Raw genomic sequence first — 20148 nt, 5'->3', positions numbered from 1 at the left:
TCAATGGAGCTAGGTGTCACATAAAAAGAAAATATATTATCTGTAAAAATGATTATTTTCACAAACCTTGTCTCCTTTTGGACCAGGTGGACCCTGCAATGAAACAATTTAAAGTCATTAATTGTTTTATCCTCAAATTGTACTCCTGAAATTCAAAACCAGCTCATTTAGTTGCTTTTCTGAAAGAAATTAGTGCCACGTTCTCAGATTGAATTAAAATCAAGGATGCCTATTTCCTGCAAGGGCAGCATGGTGGCAAAGTGGTTAGCGTTGCTGCCTATGTCGCTGAGGACCCGGGTTCGAATCCCGGCCCTGGGTCACTGTCCGTGTGGACTTTGCACATTCTCCCCGTGTCTGCGTGGGTTTCATCCCAACCCAAAAAGATTTTTTTTAAATTTAGAGTACCCAATTCATTTTTTCCAATTAAGGGGCAATTTAGTGTGGCCAATCCACCTATCTTCCACATCTTTGTGGGGGCGAAACCCACGCAAACACGGGGAGAATGTACAAACTCCACATGGACAGTGACCCAGAGCTAGGATCGAACCTGGGACCTCGGCACTGTGACCCAGAGCCGGGATCAAACCTGGGACCTCGGCGCCGTGAGGCAGCAGGGCTAACCCACTGCGCCACCGTACTGTCCACAACCCAAAAAGATGTGCAGGATAGGTGGATTGGCCACACTAAAATTGCCCCGTAATTGGAAAAAATAATTGGGTGCTCTTAATTTATATGCAGCAGGTAGCACAAGTGATTAACATTGTGGTTTCACAGCGCCAGGGTCCCAGGTTCGATTCCCTGCAGGGTCACTGTCTGTGCGGAGTCTGCACGTTCTCCCCGTGTGTGCGTGGGTTTCCTCCGGGTGTTCCGGTTTCCTCCCACAGTCCAAAGGCATGCAGGTTTGGTGGATTGGCCATGATAAATTGCCCTTAGTGACCAAAAAAGGTTAGGAGGGGTTATTGGGTTATGGGGATAGGGCTTAAGTGGGTCGGTGCAGACTCGATGGGCCGAATGGCCTCCTTCTGCCCTGTATGTTCTATGTTCTTGCCACCTCTCAACCCAAACGGAGCTGGTGAGTGATTGGCTAACACCGCTCCACAAAAAGACATTGTTTATGAATGTTGTGGAGTGGTTTGCCCTTCTTTCCTTTGTAAAGCACCTGCCTTCATCTTGCTGATCTGGCTAAAACTGAAAATCGCCTGTCTGTGCACTAGTGAGAGCCAACCTACACCTATATTCAGTGGCGTCCCGAAGTATCAATACCCTGCACCATGCACATTAGGGGTGGAATGTAATGCAGGTGACAGAGGACGGGTTCACCTGCAGGCTGGCGAGCCAATGAGAACCCCTCCTCACTTCTTTTTGGGAAGGCCTGCCGTATTAAATGTCAATCAGGCACTTAACTGGGCACTGGCAGGGCTTGCCTGAAATCAAGGACACCGGGGATGGAAATCCTGCCGCTTGAGAGTTGCCAGACAATCAGCGGCAGCAAGGGCAGGGATAACTTTCAGTGTTCCTCCCCACTTCTCGAGGCTGGGTCCCTCGATCAAGCACAACTACCTGATGACGATGAATCTCCCACCCCGGGATCAGGTGAACCAACCTGGCAGGGCTTTGTTTATCAAAATCACTTGGTGAATCCCCTACCCGCTGATGGTTAAATATCAGCAGTGTCAGAATGAAGCCCTTCAGTGGGCATCAATTCTCCATTTGAAGGCTTCAACTGGCGACAGCTCAGGAAGGCAGTCCGAGGGCCTTCCCAGTCCAAATCTAATCAGGGCAGAAGTGGGAAGATGGTGGAGTCCTCAACTGGCACCTTCCTGCCTGATGAAATGACCTTCTGCCTCCAGGCGTACCTTGGAGGAAGGCATTAAATTCCATAACAAATCCGTTGTGTCTTTAAAACAATCCAGTAGCTTTCATGGAAGTTATTTTTAATGGAATTTAATATCACAATTCACCATGATGCGATATGAATTCACCAGGAATGCTAGCGCAGTATGATAATAACTAGGTTACAACACCCTAAATCTGTGGCTTGAAAAGTGTAAGCATGATGAAGAAAGTTCCAAATATATGGACTCATTTTATAAGGTGGCTTTTATGGGAGAAGGATTGAGCTGTTTGCTATTGTTTGCAAATTGTCAAAGGTGTTCTTTGTGCACAGGTTTAGGGTTCCAAAATTTACGGTGGCAATAGAAATCTCCCACAGGTCATTACGATTAAACTGTACATAATGCTGAATGTGTTAGGTTTGACCCACAAATACCGAGTTTTCTTCTCATTAAGGGCCCACCTTGGACATCCTCCAGTTGAGGAAGCTGGGAATTCTGTTTGAAGCTGCTCACTCTGGTGATGGTAGTTTGGGGGGGGGGGGGGGGGGGGGGGGGTGAATGCTACAGCTGTTGGGGGAGACATAAATAAATAAAACCATTTTGTGGTCCGATATTAGTGTGTTTGCTACCATTTTTGATATGGGCCGGGATTCTCCCCTACCCGGCGGGGCTGGGGTCCCAGCGTGGCGGAGTGGCGCCAACCACTCCGGCATCGGGCCACCCCAAAGTTGCGGAGATCCACACCTTTGCCCGGGCTAGCCGAAAGGCCTTCGCCGGTTCGCGCATGTGCCGGTGCGTCAGCTGCCGCTGACGTCACCACCGGCGCATGCGCGCTGGGGGATTCTCTTCCGCCTCCGCCATGGTGGAGGGCGTGGTGGCGGCGGAAGAAAAAGAGCACCCCCACGGCACTGGCCCGCCCGCCGATCGGTGGGCCCAGATCGCGGGCCCGCTCGCGCCGCCAATCCCGCCGCCACCAGAGGTAGTTGAAACCACGGTGGCGGGAGAGGCCTCTCAGCGGCGGGACTTCGGCCTATCGCGGGCCGGAGAATCGCCGGAGGGCACGCCACCCGGGAATTGGCGGGGGCGGGATTTTCACCGGCCCCGAGCGATTCTCCGACCCTGCGGAGGATCAAAGAATTTCGCTCATGGTGTGCAGGCTTGGACACTGCACTACCACCCACCCCCGACACAACTCATCCATATTTGAGTGCACCAGATTCGTACTGGTGTTTAGGGCACTCAGCATAAGGGAGAAATAAAACCAAAGAGTGAAAATACTGACGCTGGCCCCTCTGAGGTTCGGGTAGGACGATGATTCTGCTCTGACTGGGAGCCACTGTGCAGGGGTCGTGTATGCACAGCCCAAAAAAATAAACTCTCAAGTGTGTTTTAGTAATTACACCATTCACTCCACCCTCCCCATTCATTTTGTCAGACTTTGGGCGACATCCTTTCTGGTTGTTGCTCTCAGGTGTGCCTACCTGCCCTGTTACTTCCTCTCCCTGGTTCACTTCCTTCTCCATCCCAATAACAGGCTCTGAGAATGAAAAGGTCTGTCGCAGGAGCATGACTAGGCCATGTCAATCATCCAGGGCAGGAAAATTATAAGCACATTTTCCCTCACAGGGCAACGCACTTGCATTTAATTGATGCATATGGATTCCTAATTGATGTAAGCACGAGTGGCCAGAGTAAGAATTTAACCAATCTTATTTCCTTCAAATGCTAACTGACCTGCTGTACATTTGCTGTATTTACTGTTTTTACTTCTACATAACTATGACTCCCCATTTGAAGCACTGGGTGTGAGGTTAACAAATGCTGAGCAAAGACACAAAGGGTCAGATGGATTCACCTGCAGCTGAAAATGCTTGTGTGGTCCTGAAGACTAGTGTCCAATAAATCTGCATTGAATAAAAGGTATCAACTCCCCCCATGTCCGGTGTATGTCTTTAATTATGGCATAATTGTTCATCTTCTGACATGTGATCAGTCAAAGCTCCAGAACTGCTCCACTGACACAAAATATTGACAGTCGGAGATAATTTACCGGTAAATAACTTTCCCAAAAAGGTTTAACTGATGTGTGATTAATAGCTGCTTGAAACACAGAAGATTTTGGAAAAAGTAAATTCCAATTTGTTTTGCACAATTTGTGGTTTACACAAGAAGACAAATCGTTTTGGAACGTTGAATATAAACAGTCCACCTTAAAAACACTGGGTGGGATTCTCCCAGCCCTGGGCCGGACCGGAGAATCCCCGCGACCGGGCCACGCCGCCCCGACGCCGGCACGCAATTCTCCGCAGAGTGGAGAATCGGCCCCATTGGCGCGGGCATAGTTGGCACGGCGCTGGTCGCGGGCTGCTCTACGTGGCCGGCCCACCGATTCTCCGACCTGGATGGGCCGAGCGGCAGTAAGAAAAAAACTGAGTCCCGCCGGCACCATTCTAACCTGCTGTGAGCAAGCGGTACCTCAGCATTGAAGGGTCAGGTGGCGGCCTGTGGGGGTGGAGGGGGGAAAAGGGGGGGCGGTCCGACCCAGGGGGTGGCCTCTCTGGCTGGGGGCCTCCTATCCTACGCGCCAGCCCCTGTAGTCCTGCGCCATGTTGCGTCGGGGCCGGCGCGTTGAAGGAGGCCACTGCGCATGCGTGGATCCCGCGGCACACAGTTCACGCCGGGATCGGCAACTGGAGCGGCGCGAACCGTGCTGGCCCCCTGTAGGTGCCAGAATTAGTCCTGTGAGCTGCCCATTCACGCCGTATCAAAACGCGACGGCATTTACGACGACCTGGACACTCTGCCGCGGGACTGGAGAATCCTGCCCACTGTTTAAATTCTGTCGAAAACGCTACAAAAAATGTGGGCAGATGTTGGTCTAAAAATAATGGTTTATTAACGACACGTTTATTAATATGCAAATAGGCTAGCAGGCTCACGTAAGAGGGACAACGAGAGTTATGGGGCTGGATTCTCCGACCCCCCACCGGGTCGGAGAATTGACGGGGCTGGCGTGAATCCCACCCCGTCGTCCGCCAAATTCTCCGGCATCGGATATTCGGCGGGGGCGGGAATCGTGCCATACCTGTTGGCCGGCGGGCCCCCCCACCCCCGGCGATTCTCTGGCCCATGATGGCCCGAAGTCCCGCTGCTGTTATTCCGGTCCCGACGGCGTGAATTAAACAAGGTATTTACCGGCAGGACCAGGTGGCGCAGGCGGGCTCTGAAGTCCTGGGGGGGGGGCACGGGGCGATCTGGCCCCGGGGGGGTGCCCCCATGGTGGCCTGGCCCGCGATCGGGGCTCACCGATCCGCTGGTGAGCCTGTGCCGTGGGGGCACTCGTTTCCTTCCGCGTCAGGCATCAGCCTCTGCGATGGCCGACGCGGAGGTGACCCCCCCCCTTCGGTCCTGGCTGGCGTGGCGCCAAAGGCCTTTCTGCCCGCCGGCAGCGCGCCAACCACTCCAGCGCGGTCCTAGCCCCTAAAGGTGAGAGCTTTGCCCCTAAAGGTGCGGAGGATTCCGCACATTTGGGGCGGCCTGACACCGGAGTGGTTCACGCCACTCCATCCCGCCAGGACCCCCCGCCCCACCAGGTAGGGGTGAATCCAGCCCAAGAATCTTCAGAAATTGGTGGTTCGTTTATTGCGCTCTGCTATTTGCACTCATGGCATCTTGTGTTATCTTCCTTGTCATTTTTAAGATTGCACTGGATTGGCATGTTAATTGCCCATTAAACGCGTTACAAAAAATTAGGACGGTAGTTAGGCGAAAGATATCCTTTTTGAAACATGATAATTGTTAATGCAATACCAGTCGACCGCTCTGGCCCAGAAAGCGAGCAATTTAAATTGGTCAATTCTATTCTTGCATGTAATACATTGTTGTTGGAGATTTCAAAGAGGCTTTGCTACTATTTCTTATAAAAATGCCTTAGTTTCCTTTCTGCCTCTTTTTACCCCCTCTCTACTAATCCGATTTTTCTTTCATTCTCTTGGGGCCATGTTTTGCACCTGATTGGTCTCTTATTCACACTCCTTCTCCCTCATTCCTCTTTTTTTAAACACTTAATTCATTGGTTAAAAAAAATGTCCTTTTGGTCCTGCTTGTTCACAAAGGTTCTAAGTTACTCGTTGCCCTTGCTACATTGTTACCAACTTACGCTTTCTGAAAGTTACTGCATGGGACAATTTTGTGATGAAGGGTGCAGTTGTGAGAGGCGCAACTCTGGCAAGGTCCAGCCCATTTCTATTTACCACATTGCGCAACAGGCAAATTGGCTCCAGAGCTGACCTGATGCATGGAGGCAGTGATGGGGGCGAGCGGGATAATCATGTTGCTAGTGTAGGATCAGCCTAACAGTGTTGTGGACAAAGGTGGTAAATGGGCTAGCTTATAGCACTCGATCCTCTCGTATGTGATTCTGGAGCCCGTCTTAGAGAGGAAAACGTGAAGTTGGTCTACAACTCCTGTAAGAAGTCTTACAACACCAGGTTAAAGTCCAACAGGTTTGTTTCAAACACGAGCTTTCGGAGCACGGCTCCTTCTTCAGGTGAATGGAAAGGCTTGTTCCAGAAATGTTTATATAGACATTGCCTGCAGGTGCTCGCATTCCGGGGCATCTCTGACTGTGTCTATATAAACATTTCTGGAACAAGCCTTTCCATTCACCTGAAGAAGGAGCCGTGCTCCGAAAGCTCGTGTTTGAAACAAACCTGTTGGACTTTAACCTGGTGTTGTAAGACTTCTTACTGTGCTCACCCCAGTCCAACGCCGGCATCTCCACATCGCAACTCCTGTGACCACTGTTTGTCTGTCACAATCTAGCTGTCTATTGTTAACCATTTCACCAATAAAACTACAGGGCGAGCAATACCAATCAAAAAGGAGACATGGTGGGACTAGGCAAATAGTTCAGGAGAGCTATTTTCCATGTCATTGATGGGCAGGAAGTACCATTCAGGGTATGATGATTACATTTTTGCTTTATTATGGGAAAACCTTAACTGTTACATACTGATCAACTGTTTAATGAATATAAAGGCTGAAGATGGGGAGAGCAACCAAAGGAGCCCCATCCTCTGGAAGACCCCTGACCCGAGTCCCTCGAGCCCAGCGCAAGACCCCTTGGTTCCCAGCTCCCATGAAGAGCCCCCTTGGCACCCTGGCAGCAATTGTTGGGAGGGTATTTATCGCCCCTCGGACTGCAAGGTACATGGCTTGCGTTGCTAAGGGGTGGGGCATGAAGGGCGGAACCTGGGGGAGTGGGAGTGAGGTACGGGCTTGGGGGACTGAAGGGGGGGTTTTGTGGTGGTGGGGGGGGGGCGATTAGGTTGCGATGGTGCCCTGCCTGCGATCTTGGATGTGGAAGGGGGAGCCGCAGCAACTAATGGAGATTGAAAAAGGCGCTCCAATTTCTAAAGCCTGGGACCTTATCAAGCGATTAGGTCCTGCCCCTCTCAGATGCAGCACAGATTCCAGCAGGGCATGGAAAACCAGATTTGCCCAAGACAAATTCTAGGTGCCATGGAATGGCACATTGGGGGCGTTCTTAGCAGCAGCGGAGACCAATCCCGATTCTCCACTGGCGGGAGCACTTAGACTCCCAAAAGGAGAATCCCGGCCGTAACTCTTCCTTTCAGGAGAATAAGCCAGGTCACCCTCCTGCAAACCCTCCTTTTTTGGCCCCAACAACATCACAGGGTGCCATGTGCAATTTTAATCTGAGGCCTGTGCCATTTTGTCTTCTATACCAGGCCAACATTGCAGTAAACAGAGCTGAAACCGTAAGAGGCTCAGAAACGCAAGTTAAACATTTTTTACTTTTATTGTTGGGCAGGAGAAGGAGGAAATCTTGGACTGGTACTGTTCTAAGGTTTGCCGGACAGGCCGTATAACATCTGGAGCATCGAGACTGGCATATGACATGCATGAACTGCCCATTTCCTGGCCTCCAATTTGCATACATAAACAGCCTAACATCTGGTTTGAGCGAAGCACCCATTTAAAGGCCTGCCTGAAATTATTCAGGTGAGAAAATGGGCACTTAAGGTTCTTGCCAAACCTTTAACTTGCCCGATTTGCAGGGGAGAAACAAAGGGCCAGCACTGAGAATCTCCCCCCTCTAACTTTAAACTGACTAATGCTTTTAACTTTAAATCCTTTTCTGATCAGATACTGAATATTGATCAAAAGAGAGACAAGTTGTCAGAACTTTTCATCCTGCACTCCTCCGGACAAATGCAAGAACACCAAATTTCAAGCAATCGCAACAATTTCGGCAGCACGGTAGCACGGTGGTTAGCACGGTTGCTTCACAGCTCTGGGTCCCAGGTTCGATTCCCGGCTTGGGTCACTGTCTGTGTGGAGTCTGCATGTTCTCCCCGTGACTGCGTGGGTTTCCTCCGGGTGCTCCCACAATCCAAAGATGTGCGGGTTAGGTGGATTGGCCATGCTAAATTGCCCTGAGAGTCCAGAAACAGTTAAGTGGGGGTTACATAGGGTAGCTACATGGGCTTCAGTAGGGTACTCTTTGTAAGGGCTGGTGCAGACTCAATGGGCCGAATGGCTTCCTTCTGCACTGTAAATTCTAAAAACAAAAAATTTATACTGCAGGAGAAAAGGGCGCTAATCGGTTAACAACTCAATTATGATTGGTCAAGGCATTCCCATGGAGATAAGCAGATATTCAACAAGGTAAAAATCCTAACCTTACGTCTTTATATAGCCATTTACATTTTGCTCTCATAGCCTCTAGCACTGTTCTTGTAACAACCCCCGACCTCCCCAACGAATAACTTGCAGTGTTAGAAATCATCGGCGGAATTCTCCGTTCCTGAGACTAAGTGTTGATGCCGGGGCGGGAATAACCAACTTTCACAACAGTCAAACTGGCGCCGCACCCGGACCCATTCAGCCACCGTTGAGGGCTAGCACAGGCATTACTTGGAACACAATCGATTCCAATGAGAAACGGTGCCGGATTCACCGTGTCTGTGATCGACACTCAGGAGGCTGACAAGCTGCAGCCACATACACACACTTCACTTCCCCCCACACACCATCCCAGTCAACAGGATGGCACTGGTTGCGCTGGAGCGTGTCCATCCCACTGATGAGTCGGTTCAGGCCAGAGGGCATCTAGGGGGTGGCCTAGGGGGTTGCCCGTACGACCCATGACCCTAAGTTCACAGTGGACCATCAGCGGCGTGCACAGCTGCATGGCTGCCTTGCTGGCTACGGCAATGGTGTTGCATGCCTGTCCACCCCGACCCCACCACCTGCCCCCCCCCCCCCCCCCCCCACCACCCCCCCCCCCCCCCCCCCCCCCCCCCACCCCCCACCGCCTCCTGACCCTGGCAGACGTCCCCAGGCCAGTGGCACAGCTGTGAGCACACAATGGCGATGCTGGACACTTTCCGTAACCCCCCCCCCCCTCCCTCAGCAGCCACTGCGCCACTTTCACAAGTGAACCTCACCGTCACGAATCTGTCCCAGTGGAGGCGGAGAATCCCCGAGGCCCTGGAGAATACCAGGTCAGGCCCGCTATTGCTATACCAACGGTATTTACTGTATGTGCGGAGTGGAACGCATTGACGACGCTGTCGAGGCACCAGAGAATTGCGATTTGGCACGAAACTGGCAACTGCCACAATTTTGGCGTCAAAACCAATTCTCCGCCCAATCCCGTTTCCCGATTCTGGCGTCAGCCGACGGAGAATCCTGCCCCATATACATCTGGAGCTTCATAACAAAAGATCTGGCAGCATCTCAGCATTGGCTTTGTGTGTGAAAAGTAATATGGGAAGTCAATGTGAAGGTTCTGAGTCTTAAATCTAACAGTGTGACCTTGGTACATCACATCACAATGCAGCAGGCCCAGAAGCTTTAATTTACTTTTTGGTTGCTTGGGTTCTGCACATTTTACTAATAGATTTCATGGCCACAGCTTTTAGCCATAGATAAGGAATGTGTGTCCAAGGAGTCTGGCCTGTTGGGCAATGGTTTCTGGAACGAGGGAGAGACAGATTCATATGGTGTACATTACTTCACACTCAACTGAGGGCTATTCGTCAATATAGCAAGAAACTTGGAAAGCTGGAATAGGTACAATTGCAACTCCAGGAGTAAAAGTCATAAAACTTCAGGAAAGAGGGAAGTCTTTTCAGGGGTTCTTTTCAATTGAAAACTTAAGAATTTGCAACTTCTGCCAGAGGTCTTTGATTTATCGCTCTGTCTACAAGAAATCTCCTCTTGTGGAAAAGGTTATTTTTACATTGCTTGTATTAAGAGCGAACAATAAAGGCTCTGAGTGACACCTTGGTGCTAAAATAAATTGGAGGCAGCATGCAAATGTTAAAGTTGTGCTACTGTAAGATTCCTCTGATGATCACATATTCTATATTCCCATTTATAGTGCCTGTTTTTTGCAAATTGAAATTTAAAAACAAAATTGGACTGAAATGTTGTGGAGTCAATTATGCTAAGGTCAGAGGCCTTTGGGTGGGTAGGGGGGAAGCAGAGGCAAACACCTGATGGGGTGGATAGGTGGCCATAGTACTGGATTGGAGCCCTGGTTGGAGTGGGGGTGGGTATGATTAGAGGACCCGTGGAGAAAGTTGGGTGGTGAGATGCCAAATCACCTGGGTCAGGAGTTAGGTGAAAATACACTAATTCCTGGATATGCCATGCGTAATTCCAGGTTCTCTGAAGCTTGGGAAACCCATCCAATTGGAGTCAGAGTTGAAAACTATGGCCTCATTGTCAAATTTGAAATATTAACACACCGCCTTGGAATGGGTTGAACTGTCTGCCCACCTTTCAACTTCACTTAAAGCCAAAATGGGCCGGTCGGAGGTGAGTTTGGGTCAGGAACCTGAATTTGAAATTTTAATCCCCCAGTTGACCCACATCTGCCTGATTTTTAAGGTTAAGATTACCCCCACTGATTGGCCTCTCTCATTCCCAGAACCTTAGAGTAGTGTCACAAAATGTTTAATGCCCTCACCAGGACAGGCAAGGTAATAAACAAAGAAACATATCAAATTGGAGTAGGAGGAGGCCATTCGGCCCTTCAAGCCTGCTCCTTCATTCATCACGATCTTGGCTGATCAACCAACTCAATAGCCTAATCCCGCTTACCCCCCCCCCCCCCCCCCCCCCCCAAATAGCCTTTGATCCCCTTCATCCGAAGTGCTATATCTAATTGCTTTCTGAAAACATACAAAGTTTTGGCCTCAACCAGTTCCTGTGGTAACAAATTCCTCTCTCTGGTGAAGAAATGTCTCCTCATCTCTGTCCCAATTGGTCTACCCCATATCCTCAGACTGTGACCCCTGGTCCTGGACACAACCACCATCGGGAACATCCTTCCTGCATCGATCCTGTCTAATCCTGTTAGAATTTTATAAGTTTCTATGAGAAACACCAGAGAAGTTTCTTTTGAACATCAGCGAATACAATGCTAACTGAATCAATCTCTCCTCATACGTCAGTCCCGCCATCCCATAATACATTAACACACTGTTCATTCTCTCAAATTACCAGTGCATGAGTAACCATTCGCACTGTGCTCAGCAATCAGAGCAGTTTGTTGGTAATCATATTGGCGACAGTTCTGTGTCAATGCCAAGTGACAGTGGGTTCTCTCTCTCAATGCAACGACCACAGTGATCACAGCTAAGACGACCCTTTGACATCGACACTAATCTATCAGAATTAGCTTCAGATACAGATATAGGGCCTCTGTACCTCTGCAGATCAGCAAGTGATTGTTCAGTAGTCACCTATATTTTCCTTCCCAGTGAGGGAACACTTGATAGTTGTGTACATCTACAATCAATTTTACAATGTGCAAAGGCAAAAGCTGTGGCTAAGGTGAAAGAGAAAAGAAGTGAGACTAACTGGTAGTTCCTACAGAGAGCTGGCACAGACCTAATGAGCCAAATCACCTCCTTCAATGCCGCATGATTCTACGATTCTATGAAGGACAGAAAGGAAAGGGGGGGACTTCCGGTGGAAACTATGAGCTGAGTGGTCACACGAAAGGTGGCTCTCTCCTAGGAACCTCTCACTGAACCTTTTTAACCCATCAATTGGGAACCAAAAGAATGACAAAGTTCCCCAACGTAACACCCACTTACTACCTAACTGACTAAGATGCCGTTGAACCAGCAACCAGGCCGCAAGTACAGCAAGAGCAGTGAAAGGACGACCCTAACCCCAGAACAAGGGGACATGCGGCGAGCCAGGCATGAGCATGGTGGATCCCAGACATGAGCATGGTGGACCCAGCAGTGCTGCCAGTGCCGGCCTAAACATTGACGGAGCAACTGATGGAGTTTATCTCTGCAGAGCTCCAAATACACAGAGAAGTGATAAAAGAGGACCTCATGTCGGCTATGAAGTCAGCATTAGAGGTCACACTGGCACCCATAAAGGGAGAAATGGACAGATTGGAGTGGAGACTGAAGGCCCAAGAGGTGACAATGGTGTAGGACCTGGAGAAATCAGCCACTGACCAGGACGGGCGGGTCGCCACACTCGAAGCCGAGGTGGCACGGTTGGTGAAGACCCTGAAGGCGCTAATAGGCAAGGTAGACGACCAGGAAACAGTCCTGTCGACAGAATCTTCGCAGCGTCAGGATACCAGAAGGTGCAGAGGGCAGGAATCCGATGGAATATGTTTTGAGGATGTTCATAAAATTGGTCAGAGAGGAGGGCTTCGACAATCCCCTAAAGGTGGACCAGGCCCACAGGACACTCCGACAAAAGCCCAAATCTGGGGAACCACTGCGGGCAATAATAGTGAAACCCCATACGTTTCAGGACAAGGAAAGGGTTTTGAGGTGGGCGAACAGCATGCGGCCATGTAAGTGGGAAGGATACATCACCCCCATGTATCAGGATATTTTAGCCGACCTGGCCAAGCGCCAGGCAGAATTTAGCGGGGCCAAAACTGCACTGTTGAAGAGTAAGATGCAATTCAGTATGCTGTACCCAGCAAGGCTTTGGGTCATGCACAAATAAATAACTTTATTTCAACACACCGGAAGAAGTTAACAAGCTTTTATGATAGTACGGACTTGGGAAGAAACAGTGTGGGGCAATTAAGAACTATGTAGAATTACGTGATCTAAGAAGGGGAAGGCGACAACTGCACATGGGGATGTGGAAGTGGGGTGGGAACCAGACAGGTCAGGTACAAAAAGATCCATTTCCAGTGGGGGAAGCCACCACAGTAGCAAGCAGGCTGGTGTCTGGGAGTAAAAAGAGTTGGGGAGGGGGTGGGGGGGGCGCAGTGTGTCTCCCGAGAGGGCGAGAGCACTGACAGGAGGGGGGTAAAACAGCAAGCTAGGGTGTAGCAGGGGGAGGAAGGAAGGAGGGCAGGCAAGGAGGGGAGGAAGCAACAGGGGAACGGGGAAAGGAAAGGTGGGACTGTATGGGCAGAGGAGCTCAGAGAGAGGATCATGGGGTTAGATGAGGGGAGGAGAGGAGGGACAGGGGAGAATGCTGGTTAGAACAGGACGCACAAGGTGACAATTGGAAGGAGGAAGGCGATGGTGGCCATCTTGGGTGGCCCATGAACAAAGAGAAACGCCGGCGTGTAGGGGCATGTCCACGAGGTAAGTATGACTGACCCCACAGGTGGGCAGAAATACCCCCACCGGAATAGTCACCTGGAATGTGAGGGGACTTAATGGACCAATGAAAAGATCCGGAGTCTTTGCCCATCTCAAAAGCCTGGGGGTCGACATAGGGCGCGATTCTCCGCTCCCCAGGTCGGGTGGGAGAATCGCGGGAGGGCCGCTATGGCACACCCCGCGATTCTCCCACCCCCCAAAATGGCGTGTCACGTTTTGCGACACGCCGCTCAGAGAATCGCCAGTCGCCGTTTTTCACGGCGACCGACGATTCTCTGGCCCGGATGGGCCGAGCGGCCTGACGATCCCGACCTGTTCACGCCAGCGGCAACCACACCTGGTCGCTGCCGGTGTGAACAGCGCGCGACAGGTAAGTGTGGGGCCTGTGGGGGGCGGAGGGAGGATCGAGCACCACGGGTGTGCTCGGGAGGGGACTGGCCCGCGATTGGTGCCCACCGATCGTCGGGCCGGCATCTCTAAGAGACACACTCTTTCCCCTCCGCCGCCCCGCAAGATCAAGCCACCATGTCTTGCGGGGCAGCGGAGGGGAAGACGGCAACCGCGCATGCACGGCTGACGTCACTTAGGCACCGCTGGCCGCGTCATTCTCGGCGCGCCGCCTTGACGCAAGCTCTTTCTTCCAACGCCGCTCTTAGCCCCCGGGGGGGGGGAAATAGGGGGCGAGGAGCGGCCTCCGACGCCGGTGTGAAACACTCCGGGTTCTCGCTGGCGTCGGCCGTTGCGGAGAATTTCGCCCATAGTCTTTCTTCAGGAGACAATTTTAAGAGAGAAAGATCGACTGAGGGTAAGGAAACACTCGGGGGAACAGACATGCCAGGTGTACTTTGACAGAAGGGCAACGGGGTGGCCATACTGTTTAACAAAAGGACAGCCTTCATAGCGATGAACACGGTGACGGACCCCGGCGGGTGGCACATAATGGTTAGCCGGACCTAGAAGGGGCGGTGATACTCGTAAATATACATGCCCCAAACTGGAATGACACTGAGTTCATTAAAAAGTCAATGGTGGAGATCACCAACTTGGACATCCACCAACTAATCATGGGATTTTTGGGGGGGGGAGAAAGAGAGAGAGACTTCAACTGTGTGTAGGATCCAACGACAGACAAGTCCAGCCCCAAATTGTGGGCTAAATCAGGAATAGCGAGAAAACTAAACATCTTCATGGTGCAGATTAGAGGGGTGGACCTGTGGCGGTTCAACCTTATGAGGGAGAAGGATTTCTCCTTTTTCTCCCATGTTCACAAAGCCTACTCCCACATAGACGTCTTTCTAGTGGGTAAGTCAGTGCTCCCAGCGGTGGTAGGGGTGGAATACTACTCCCCTATGGGCAGCACGATGGCACAGTGGTTAGCACTGCTGCCTCACTGTGCCAGGGACCTGCATTCAATTCCAGCCTTGGGTGACTGTCTGTGTGGCGTTTGCACACTCTCCCTGTGTCCATGTGGGTTTCCTCCGGGTGCTCCAGTTTCCTCCCACAGTCCATTGGTGTGCAGCTGGATGCCCTTTAGTGGTGGTCTTCAGAGTGTCGGAGCAGTCAGAGCTCTTTATGGGGAGAGGGGCCAATGCCCTGGCCTTCGCCACCCTAACTGCCCAACAGAGACGCCTGCTCGGACGGAGATCGGCAGCGCCACCCAAGGCCATGAACTGGCTGTCCGACCTAATGGAATTCCTGAAACGGGAGAAAATAAAACTCGCCATCAGGGGGTCGGAGGAAGGCTGCCACTACACATGGGGGCAAAACACCAGCCTCTTCAAGGACCTGTTTGTGACCAGCAACTAGGTGGGGGGTGGAAAAATTAGAATGGGGAAAAGGAGGGGCGGAAAGAGTGAGATTGGGGGAGTTGAGGAGGCAACATCCAAAACACAGGAAAAATACATAATACAACGGGGGTGCGGGTGCCCCCGAGCAGCGCTACAGAAGCACATTCCCAAGTTCTCTTCATGAGGCCTCACCAATCTTGGTGGGCCTCACTCTAGTGTACAACGTGCTGGAACTAACTTCCCACAGGTGACAACAGGGGGGGCCTGTGAATCATAAAGTTACCATGCCAAGCACAATATAGACCACACCAGCAAAATGTACAGCATAAATGTAACTGCATAGTCCCTTGAACGAGTTAAAAGATGTAAAATATTTAATTCTGTTACCTGTGTTATGTTTTTGCTATTATTATTACTCCAGTGTTGTACTTGTTTTCTTTTTTATCTTTCTCAGGGCAGAGACAATTGGATAGTCGGAGCATGTGTGTGATAAGTCTGTTTGTCATAAAACAAAAATTTTTCAATAAAAATAATTTTTTAAAAAGCAAGGAAAGGGCTCAGGTATAAAGGGACCAAACTGGAGGAATATGTAATGAAAAATCCAAGTAGCTAATCCCCAGTGACACAGGCTCCCGTACATCCCTTCCAATTGCCTGGAATGTTACATTTCCTCTCAATGGGAATGCAACTGGTTGATTGTTTCTTCAGTTCTTTATGGACCAGTTCTTTTTTTGCCTGGTAAATTTGAACCTCACATTTCACAGCTTCATCACCATCGTCTGGCAAGTATTATGTGTGCAACATTTATACTTGGAGAAATATCTGCTGCACTCATGAACTGCCTTTATCCGCTCTTCACCATTGCTGCTCTTTCATTTGCCTTCTGCTCTGCTAGGATCATTCACTGCCATACTAACTTTTCAATTTTCTTGCCACTAAGGAATCACTCATTACTAATTGTCATGATATGCAGACATACAGATAATGATATACAGACAGGCAGTTGATGAACACAGAGAACAGGACATGACCAATGAGCAGGCAGGACACTCAGGGGTGGTATCTCACTATAAAAGGCACGAGGCACTCACACTCCGCCTCTTTCCACTGATGAACATCTACAGAGTGAGTCAGGGTGTATGCACAGTATCACACCTCCAGCACGTGGATAAGAGCTAGTCTGGTTCAGTCAGACAGAGTAACCACACTTAGGTTAGCAGAGAGTCGAACTCATAGGGAACTGTGCTAACTGTGCTACTGGTTCAATAAATCAGATTGAACTAACTTCAAGGTCTTGAGTATCTTTTGGTTAAAGCTGCATCCGGTTGAATCCTGTGTTATCCCAGAGTACATAACACAACACTAATGACCTTTCAGGAGTTTAAAAAAAAACTAATTTTCTCACTTTTTTGCAAAACCTATTTGTTGGTGTACAGATGTTAGATTAGTGCAGAACATCTGTTGGCACTCTCTCCCACATTACACCACTTTTTAGTCAGATATATTTTTTACCAACATTAATACTGATAGGAATGTTGGTCCTCTGGTGTCCGATATTGAACACTGTACATATCGGTATAGCCCCTTGAATACAGAATCACCAGTGTTTGTCAATCATGTACTAGCGCATTCCTTAGGGGAAATCTTGCAGCTGCAAAACTGCTGTGCAGGCTGTGCAGTCAATGCATATCAATTAATCATCAGCATACCGTTTAGTGATTTGCCGATATGTTTTAACTAATATGAGGATCTCACAAAACGTCACTTCACCCACCTGCCACTTCACTGACCTGCCACCCAAACCATCTACCACCTCGCCCACCTGCCAACCCAGTCACGTGTTCATCTCACTCACAAACCCTCCCCACTTACCCCACCCACCTGCACTCCCCACCACCCTATCTATTACCCTTTCACTCGTTCATCCACTCGAGCCATTCATACTGGATCTTTAAACTTACCGTACGGCAGCTAGTGCCATAGAAAAGGAGTGTTTCCTACATTCTCCACCAACCTCGCGATGCCACAGCTCTGTGATGGAGTTCTCCGGGAGACCCAGGCTTCGAGGACCAGCAGGAAATGTGGAGCAGCAGCGAGGCATGGAAAGATTTGAGCGGAATGGCAATCTGACAGTGGTTCCCACTTCGCCGAAGGTTGAGGTCAATGTTGTGACTTTTTGTTCACTCTTTATTAAATATGCATGTCAGTGTCCAGTGCTGTAGTCAGCACTTTGCGGGATATGGCTGAACGTGCAGGCTCAGCCGGCCCTCCCTTCCATAAAGGAGATTGTCCGAGGTCACCACCGGTGGGGATAATTGAAATGCTGCAGATGAACTCAAAGTCCACAGCCCATCACCGTGCCCCCCCCCCCCCCCCCCCCCCCCCCATTGATTCACCCTTGCCAATTCCCGAGCTCCCATAAAAGCTGCTATTCCCCTACCGTGAGCAGCAGAGTTCAACGTGGAGGAGGAGGATACGTGCTCCCGGTGACCTTCAAGGTCACCGCAGCCTGAACCTTTACGCCTCAGGATCATTTTAGGGCTCGAGCGGGGACTAGCGTGGCATCTCACAAGTTACAGTCCACACGTGCATCCATGAGGTCACGGATGCCATGTTTGCCCAGGCATTTACTGTATAAACTTTGACCTGGACCAAGCCCAACAAGATGCCCAGGCAGCTGGATTCTCCATCATCGACAGGATGCCCCAGGTCTAGGGGACATCAAGGAGTGCCGTTCATCAACAGGAAGGAGTTCCACACCGTCAACATCCAACTCGTGTGTGACCAGCACCTCTGGAAGATGCATACTTCCCTAGGAGTGTGCACAATAGCTACGTACTGGGCCAGTTAGACGTCCCGAGCCTATTTAAGGACCATCTCAGGATAGCCAATTGACTCTTGGGGGATAGGGGGTAGCCACTTAGGATCTGGCTAATGATGCCAGTACTGAGGACTGTGACCGATGCAGAGACCCATAGACAACGAAGCCCATGTGGCCACCGGGGCTGTCATTAAGTAAGACATCGGAATACTGAAAATGCGGGTCAGATGCCTCGACAGCTCTGGTGGTTCACTATAGTACTCGCCCCCATCCCCCAAAGGTCACCCACTTTGTTGTGGTCTGCTGTACCCTCCACAACCTGGCATAGCTGCGAGGCGATGTGCTGGAGCTGATGGAGGAGGAGGAACATGTGGCCACCTCCGAGGAGGATGAGGAGATGCTAGACCAGGAAAGGCTGTAGGAGCAGCCCGGGGAGCAGCCGCAGGACCAGCTGGGGGGTGGCAGACAGGCGACAGTGGGGACGGCCTGGCATGCCTGGAGGGCCAGAGAAGCCCTCATCCTTGTCCGCTTCACATAGGATGTGATGTTGTCCTTCAACTCACCCCATTCCCCCCTTTCCACCCACCGTCCTACTCCACCCATCCTCAATCCCCCACCCGCCCCACCCATCCCAGCTCCCCCTCCCAACTGCCCTGTCCCATCCCCCCCAGGGTCTGTGTAACGTCACTCTAGGGTGATGGTCCTATGTTGGCACTGTCAGCGGGTGACTGTTGAAGGCAGAGGGGGTAATGATAACCTGCCATAAGCTGAGCTCTGGTGCTCCTCAATACTCCTGTCTGACTGCTGAGCGCAGGCTCACACTCATCACCTGCATGTGGTATGCCTTGGGTGGGGAGGGGGGGGGGGGAACCAGGACCACCATACCTGGGCTTTGGAGGGCGGCCTGTATTGCGCAACAACGTGCCAGAGGCTTCACATGTCTTGGGTGGAACGTGTTTTAATGATGTACATTTATGACTTCAACTGTCCCTCGCCCCAGACATTACCCCTCCTCCCCCTTACCACCCCTCCTCCCTCCTCCCCTTCCTTCCCCCATTTCCCTCTCAGTGATCCTCAATCTGCTTAGCCTTCTGAGCTCTGCGTTGCATCTCGATGTATCCCCAGGTTGCACATAAGAGGTGGAGGCAGCCTGCTGCTTACCATGCCCAACTGCCTTTGTTGCCCCTGGCAGGTGTCCTCTGGGGGCCCTGGGGCGGCCCGTTCAGCCCCAGCCCATTCCAGCGGCACATGCCTTGCAGTATCACCCTGTTCTGGAGGCTGGCTCTGAGACGCGCTGTTGTCGGAGCGGGAGGAGCTCGTAGCAGCTGGTGGCCACCTTTGCCACCCCGTCAGAAGCCTCTGAGTTGGCACCCAGCGCTCCCTTCTCCTGGTTGGTGTCCATTGGGCCCTGGGGGTCACCTTGGGGCAGCTGGATTGAGCTCATCTGACTCTCAAGCCCTGGTGGCTCCCTAATTACTACACAATGGTACCGACTCCCTCAGCAATGACTGGGACATGCTCTGGAGCACCCTGGCAAGGTCCACCTGAGACTGGGATACGTCCCACAGTGACCGGAACATGCTCTGGAGTGCCTCAGCAATGCCCACCTGAGACTGGGATACGTCCCACAGTGACCGGAACATGCTCTGGAGTGCCTCAGCAATGCCCACCTGAGACTGGGACATGTCATCCAGCGACTTGGCGATGCTGCCACAGCCCTCAGCCATGGCTATCACTAACTGTGCAATGCCTTGGACACCTCCACATGCTGCCGACGTTGTGCACCAGGCTCTCCACTGCAGTCGCCACTCTATGCACCTCTGGCACCATCTCCTGTGCTCATAGCCATTGGGACTCTTCCAATCAGCTCCTGACTTCTGGAGTGTTGCTGATAACACCCTCTGAATCTCACGGCTGCGCCCTATCGACTGCAGCAGCTCCGGGTACACCTGGTCCAGAGGCTCAACTTCCGACTGGGACCGTCCTGGGTCCGCTGACTGCCGTCTCCCCTGAACCTTCTTGCTTCCAACTGATGTGTGCTGCTCACCAGATTGTGCTCCAGAAGC

At 51.2% G+C, this 20148-nt stretch overlaps 1 protein-coding gene across 5 annotated transcripts in view; it reads right to left on the bottom strand.

Annotated features, from left to right (window-relative positions):
• The window catches only part of LOC119963079 (collagen alpha-1(XXV) chain), an 816994-nt gene that overhangs the window by 228050 nt on the left and 568796 nt on the right, over window positions 1-20148 (bottom strand). For all 5 annotated transcript variants that reach the window (XM_038791652.1, XM_038791653.1, XM_038791655.1 and 2 more), the window contains exon 5: window positions 67-93. In XM_038791652.1, coding sequence (XP_038647580.1) covers window positions 67-93 — 27 coding nt within the window. The remainder of the gene's footprint in view (window positions 1-66; window positions 94-20148) is intronic.

This window comes from Scyliorhinus canicula, chromosome 3, assembly GCF_902713615.1.
Source record: "Scyliorhinus canicula chromosome 3, sScyCan1.1, whole genome shotgun sequence".
Taxonomy (NCBI): Eukaryota; Metazoa; Chordata; class Chondrichthyes; order Carcharhiniformes; family Scyliorhinidae; genus Scyliorhinus; species Scyliorhinus canicula.
This window is presented reverse-complemented; position numbering and strand designations above follow the sequence as displayed.